Genomic DNA, 7,500 nt, shown 5'->3' with positions numbered 1-7,500 from the left:
GTTTTCACACACACACAAACACACACACACACACACACACACACACACACACACACACACACACACACACACACACACACACACACACACACACACACACACACACACACACACACACACACACACACACATGATGGTTCTGGCCTCCCAAGGCTGTCAAGCATGCTTATTACTTTGTAGCAAATAAGGAAATTAAAAAAATGACGATTTTCACGATAAAAACTCCCTTTTATATGCAACAACTACATTATGGCACAATGAAAGGGGAATAACATGAGTATGTCATAATATGAACACCTCATTAGTTTATTATCGAATATGAAGAAAATGAGAATTTGGAGAGGATTAATGAGATAGAATATCAACGAACAGAAAAATAAGAAAGGGAATAACAGATTTGAATTCACCACGTGAATAAAAAAAATACCACATATACCATGAGATCCATGCAAATTACATAACAATAACTCCATTCACACGCGTTGCAAAATTCAGGAAATGATTATGTAACTGAAACATAACACAAGCACAGTTTTAGAAATTGTCGTAATATGACCTGAGAAGACTCAGCGGCAAGCAAAAGTAACTAGTAATGAAAGAAAAATAATAAATAAAGAAAGCTTGTATGTTTTACATACTAGAACAGAACATTTACAAGTAAATTTTAAAATAAGCTTCAAACAAGTATGGTAGCAAAACTAAAGCAATCCTTTTGATAGCAATACACAAAACAACCACTAATACTGAAGACGGAATTACCTGAGACATGGACACACAATCACTTGATACCAAAGTAGAATACTGGAAATTGTATACTGAAATTATCTATATAGGATGATAAAGCGAAGTAGAAGAATGAAAAGAAAAATCAAATAGACAAATAAATAACACAAAAAGGAAAACAAATTAATGGAAAGATAAACAAACATACAAAAAAAAATCAAAATCAAAGAAAGGAGAAATTAACATATGTTAAGAAAATAAAATGAAACAGTTAATGAAATCATAGAAATGAACGGAATAAAATGTAATGAAAGATGGAATAAATAAATGCATTAACAAGTACAATACGTAGATAGATGAAACACACAAAACAAATAGCAAATAAGTAAATATGAAATTAATGTAACTATGGTTATATTATGGGAGAGTACAACCTGCGCACTTTAAAAACAAACAAATGCGCCAATGGATTTTTGTAAGTAGAAAAGAAAAATGAACAAAAAATGTCCAAAGTTGACATTTAAAAAATAAAAATGGCTATAGATGGAACACGTGACAGATGGAGGAGCAGCCGTCTGATTGGTGAGGCCTTGAGGGGAGTATAGAGCACAAAGCACATTACTTAAATCTGAAATGTTTACAAAAAACGTCACAGAAGCTTGAAGTGAATAGACAAACACTGAGGGAAGCTTTTGGCTGCTGCTGCTAGCGATGATCGTGCGCAACCTACGTACTTACAGCTATGCAACGCCTTCGCTTATAACAAATCTTACGTACTTAAGTTGAATAAAAGAATTGGGAGGTAGATAGAAAGTTACAAAGATCAATGTATAAGTATATAAACAATGTGTGTGTGTGTGTGTGTGTGTGTGTGTGTGTGTGTGTGTGTGTGTGTGTGTGTGTGTGTGTGTGTGTGTGTGTGTGTGTGTGTGTGTGTGTGTGTGCGTCTCACCATCAGATATCCAATGGAGAAAGCTGGTCTGTCCTTCATTTTCCTCGCTATAGGTGTGGGTAGGCTGAGCTGGGCTAGTGTCTGCTCGGGCAGGGTGAGCTAGTCTGAGTGTCCGTTGGCCTAGGAGGGTATTTATACAAGACGATCGCTCCTGCACTCGCCCCGCCCCGCGCCTCCAGTGCTGTGACAGGATGGTGACAGCTTTCCTGCCCATATGCTATCTTTACATCACAGATCCCGCCACGGTCACGGTTTGCAGGGGCACGTTAGCGGTGAGGGAGGCAGACATCCAGGATGAATAGTTAATGGTTTACCTATAGTCTTCCTAAGATGAAAGCTATCATGAGTTGAAGAATCATGCAAATGCGATTTTTTCTAATCTTCTCATAGAATGCTGTGTTGCAATGTGTAAGTTATCATTTAAGTAGCTTGCGCAAAAAAATCTTCTCCAATGCCTCCACAGGATCCCCCAAAGCGAAGGTGCCTCTGGCGTTTTGTCTCTGCCAATTGGGGGGGACCTGAAGAGGTATTATGCTGATTTTCCCTGGAATGATTACTGTGCTGAATGCATAACAGAGGTGATAGTGTCTGGCATGGAGGCGTACATTCCTCATTCTTTTTCTCAACCTAAACCTTCTAAACCTTGGTTTAACTCAGCCTGTTCTCGTGCTATACATGATAGAGAGGTTGCCCACAAAAGGTACTTGAGTCTTCCATCTCCTGAATCTCATGCACTTTATATCTCTGCCCGGAATCATGCCAAGTCTGTTCTTCAACTTGCCAAACACTCCTTCATAAATAGAAAATGTCAAAATCTTTCAAACTCAAACTCCCTCGAGACTTCTGGCATCTAGCCAAAAACATCTCAAATAACTTCACTTCTTCATCTTTCCTCCTTTATTTCATCCTGATGGCACCACTGCCATCTCTTCTGTCTCTAAAGCTGAACTCTTCTCTCAAACCTTTGCTCACAACTCCACCTTGGACGATTCTGGGCTTGTCCTCCTCTCCTCCTCCCTCTGACTATTTCATGTCTACAATTAAAATTCTTCGTAATGATGTTTTCCATGCCCTCGCTGGCCTAAACCCTCGGAAGGCTTATGGACCTGATGGGGTCCCTCCTATTGTTCTCAAAAACTGTGCTTCCGTGCTTGCACCTTGCCTGGCCAAACTCTTCCAACTTTGTCTATCGACTTCTACCTTTCCTTCCTGCTGGAAGTTTGCCTACATTCAGCCTGTTCCTAAAAAGGGTGACCGTTCTAACCCTCAAACTACCGTCCTATAGCTTTAATCTCTTGCTTGTCTAAAGTTTTTGAATCTATCCTGAATAGGAAGATTCTCAAACATCTGTCACTTCACAATCTTCTGTCTGATCGCCAGTATGGCTTCCGTCAAGGTCGCTCTACTGGTGATCTTCTGGCTTTCCTTACTGAGTCTTGGTCATCCTCTTTTAGAGATTTCGGTGAAACTTTTGCTGTAGCGTTAGACATATCAAAAGCTTTTGATAGAGTCTGGCATAAAGCTTTGATTTCAAAACTGCCCTCCTACGGCTTCTATCCTTCTCTCTGCAACTTTATCTCAAGTTTCCTTTCCGACCGTTCTATTGCTGCTGTGGTAGACGGCCACTGTTCTTCTCCTAAATCTATTAATAGTGGTGTTCCTCAGGGTTCTGTCCTGTCACCCACTCTCTTTCTATTATTCATTAATGACCTTCTTAACCAAACTTCTTGCCCTATCCACTCCTACGCTGATGATACCACCTACATCTTTCCACGTCCTTTCAGAGACGACCAACCCTTCAGGAAGTCAACAGATCACGCAGGGACGCCACAGAACGCCTGACTTCCGATCTTTCTAAGATTTCCGATTGGGGCAGAGAAAATCTAGTAGTTTTCAATGCCTCAAAACTCAATTCCTCCATCTATCAACTCGACACAACCTTCCAGACAACTATCCCTCTTCTTCAATGACACTCAACTGTCTGCCTCATCCACAATGAATATCCTCGGTCTGTCCTTTACTCATAATCTTAACTGGAAACTTCACATCTCATCTCTTGCTAAAACAGCTTCTATGAAGTTAAGTGTTCTGAGGCGTTCTCGCCCTCCAACTGCTTACTCTGTATAAGGGCCTTATCCGCCCGTGTATGGAGTACTCTTCGCATGTTTGGGAGGATTCCAGTCACACAGTTTTACTATATAGGGTGGAATCAAAAGCTTTTCGTCTCATCAACCCCCTCCTCTGACTAACTGTCTTCAGCCTCTTTCTCACCGCCGAAATATTGTATCTCTTTTTATCTTTTATCGCTATTTTCATGCTAACTGTTCTACTGATCTTGCTAACTGCATGCCTTTCCTTCTCCTGCGGCCTCGCAGGAGGAGGAATGGATGTCTATTATGCGCGGTGTTACGAGTTTCTTGTGTAGTAAAGAAGAGGCAGTGTTTGAAGAGCGGTCAAGCGTCACTGCTTTATTTAAATTGGATTTTCAGTGAACAAGACGGTGACACTTGTAATGACTGTCTCTGTGTAGTGGTGTATGGTTGCTGTCTGATGGAAGGTGCCTAAGAAACCCAGGAGCCTGTTCATAAGGACTAGGAAGAGTTATAGTCTTGGAAGGTGACGCACCCACCACTTGTGGTATTTGTTAAGTTTGCACGGTTTCCTTCACGCAAATGCCATCCTGCAGTACGCACTCATTTTTATAAATATGCATATTATTTTAGTGTATATATATATATATATATATATATATATATATATATATATATATATATATATATATATATATATATATATATATATATATATATATATATATATAGGGCACGTCCACAGGATGGATGGCCTTAAATGGGTTGCAGCTTCTATTGCATTAATGCGTCTTTAAAATGTAGCTTATAAGGCAAAATAAAATGTTTCAATGTTTCATTGTATTCTGTTACATCATTGTATTAGTATACCATTTATGTATATACCAAAATATTACAAAAACAAGTAAAATGTTAGCTGATCAGCGTCACGATTGAAAGCCAAGGTCGAGGTGAGGAGTTTGAATTACACCAGAAGAGTATGACCAACTCTTGTCATTACCTAACATTTTCGGTGCCTATGAAAAAAAAATTCATCTCATCTCAGCATCTCCTATTTCTGCCTTGTTTCTTTCTTTGCATTTATCTAATAAAGAGAATTCACCTGTTAAGTAAATTGTTCTGTATTAAAGAAGCCACACCTTGAAACATAACATCATTGTCACCTGACTCACTCATTTCATAAATGAGGTTAAATGATCGGTTACTTTGAGGGGTCGCGATAAGGCATCAAGAGCAGGAGGACGATGGCATTTCCTTTCACCTTGCTAAGCCATCGCCACGTCGCGTCACCTCACCTGCCCGCCGCGCCCACTCCTCACTACATCACTTGCCCCGCTAACCCGTTATGAGAAGGGCCGCGCCGTTACCTCACTTTATTACTCTGTCTTACGATACACGATAATTTTCACACCTTAATGAGAGAGAGAGAGAGAGAGAGAGAGAGAGAGAGAGAGAGAGAGAGAGAGAGAGAGAGAGAGAGAGAGAGAGAGAGAGAGAGAGAGAGAGAGAGAGAGAGAGAGAGAGAGAGAGAGAGAGAGAGAGAGAGAGAGAGAGAGAGAGAGAGAGAGAACTACTATGCCTGCAATTGAGACTCATGCGGGAAAAGTCATAAAGCCAGATATGCGTGCCTACTTATTTTTCATGTTTACTTGACCAATCATATCCTGGCGCTTCTCTTCTGTCCACACCTACATCTAACTCACGGTGGCGATAATAATAGCAGACTATTAACAATGCTAAACTGTTGAACTCTTTCTCTCTCTCTCTCTCTCTCTCTCTCTCTCTCTCATCTAAAACTCGATTGGTGACCTTTTTTCCGATTTCATTTTCTAAGCGGTAATTGACCAGATTTTCACTAATTTATTTTTGTATGATTGCCCATATTTTTCGCACCCTATAATATAATGAAATAAAAATACCATCATCGTCATCATTATTATCACTCATTATGTACCTTTACAAATATGATTCCACGGAAAGATAAGAGCTCCATCTAATATCCTTATCGGTGATTTATACGCATGGAAATGTTTATTGTTCTCCTGGCGATGTTAAGAAGGCTCCGCACAGGGAACCGCTAAGCTCGTTGAAAATCCAGGATATAAAATTACATAATGATATTTCGTATACACCAGTCAGCCGGCAATCAAGTTCATGCTATGGTACACACGTAAAAATGGAACTTATTTGTGTATTAATTGGTCTCACCATCAGCCGACTTTAAGTTATGATGAAGCAACTGATACAGCGGAACCATGCGTGCTTTGGGATCCGAGGGGTCTCCAAGAGCACGGGTTCGACTCCTGTCCACGGTCCAAGTGTAGGTTGGGCTTCCTCACTCGGGGAAAGGGTTTCTTAGCGGGTGGGCTTTGAGATAGGAAGTACCCCAAAAAGTACCCCCTTTAGCCTAAACATTCCCGTGAAAAGCCCCCCATGGTATTAAAAAAAAAAATATATATATAAAGGTTTATGAAAGGGTCATGTGACAAAAACTTGCAATCAAAGGAATGCTGGTGTGCGTATGTAAAAAAACGACAATGATAAATTCTGATACTAATAAGTCGGTTAGGTTGGGTTACGTTACAAGTAAAGATTATAGATTTTGCCTGAAATCGTGCAATAATACTCATCATTTATGAATCAGAAGTGTTATAAGAAAGACCTGGATAAATGTATAAAATGATAGGGAAAAAATCTATAAAATCCTTCCCTGGTTACTAATGATAGAAGGAAATGTTTGAAACTACACAAACAAAAATTATACTTGATACAAAACGATGCATAAACCGAATGCATTGTAGCGCAACCAGATTTCAAGCATTACAACTGTGCAAGGCGCCGCACTTCCCTTTCACTTTGGATTTATGTGATGTAAAAAAATATTGTTTGTATTAAGTTGATACGTAAAAGAATCATTCAAAGTCTAATGCCACTGGTATTTTCTTGGAGGAGGAGGAGGAGGAGGAGGAAGGAACAAAGGTATCACGTCTCATTAGGATCCTTAGGTACTACCTATAATTTGAGTCAAATTAGACATGAACGAAAAGTATAAAGAAAAATCAGTTAAGGCAGATGATTTAATTGTACCAAAAGTCAATCCTTCGCACAATGGATCACATATTCTGTATAAGATTTACATGAAAATAATTGCGAGAGAGAGAGAGAGAGAGAGAGAGAGAGAGAGAGAGAGAGAGAGAGAGAGAGAGAGAGAGAGAGAGAGATGAACAGAAGAACAATACCAAACAGACAGACATATGTTTCCATAAAGATATGTAAAAGGGAATACTCTTCTATGAAATAATTCTATACACATATAACCATAAAATCCCATAATATTATATGTACATTTTATTCTTTTGGCCAACATTGTGAAGGTTTGGTTGTCAATCATAGTATCGTGATTCGTCCACATTAGCCCCGGACCTCCCAAAGCTCCGGACTGGTTAAGAGATGATATTTCTTAAAAGAAAACCGGGTTACAGATACGTGTCATTCTTATTTCCAGGAAGAAGACGAAATGCGAGATATTCAGGTTAGTGGTGCCGCTGGCGGGTGTGTGAAGTATGGCGCTAATTAGCACTTTGATCATTTACCAGATCAAAGACATGTTTGGAGGCACATTACTCCGCCTCACCTCCTCCTGCACGCTGCCTCGGAGGGTGAGACGCGTTATCATGAAGGCGTAACTTAAGTTTTACATCAAATGTTGCATGCGCTTCTCTGCATGTGGTCCTG

The 7,500-nt window shown here is 39.8% G+C and overlaps 1 protein-coding gene across 2 annotated transcripts in view; it reads right to left on the bottom strand.

Moving 5' to 3' along the window:
- LOC123516056 overlaps nt 1-7,500 on the bottom strand; it is a 170,199-nt gene that overhangs the window by 4,508 nt on the left and 158,191 nt on the right. Inside the window, exon 1 of one of the 2 annotated variants that reach the window (XM_045275076.1) lies at nt 1,676-1,792. The exons of the other annotated variant lie outside the window; for it this stretch is intronic. Within the exon in view, the coding sequence (XP_045131011.1) occupies nt 1,676-1,714 (39 nt within the window). The 5' untranslated portion in view covers nt 1,715-1,792. Of the gene's footprint in view, nt 1-1,675; nt 1,793-7,500 lie in introns of those variants that run through there. 2 annotated transcript variants of the gene reach the window in all.

The sequence above is a fragment of the Portunus trituberculatus genome, chromosome 40 (genome assembly GCF_017591435.1).
Source record: "Portunus trituberculatus isolate SZX2019 chromosome 40, ASM1759143v1, whole genome shotgun sequence".
In the NCBI taxonomy this organism is placed as follows: domain Eukaryota; kingdom Metazoa; phylum Arthropoda; class Malacostraca; order Decapoda; family Portunidae; genus Portunus; species Portunus trituberculatus.
Note: the sequence above shows the minus strand (reverse complement) of the source record. Positions and strands in the feature narration are given on the sequence as shown.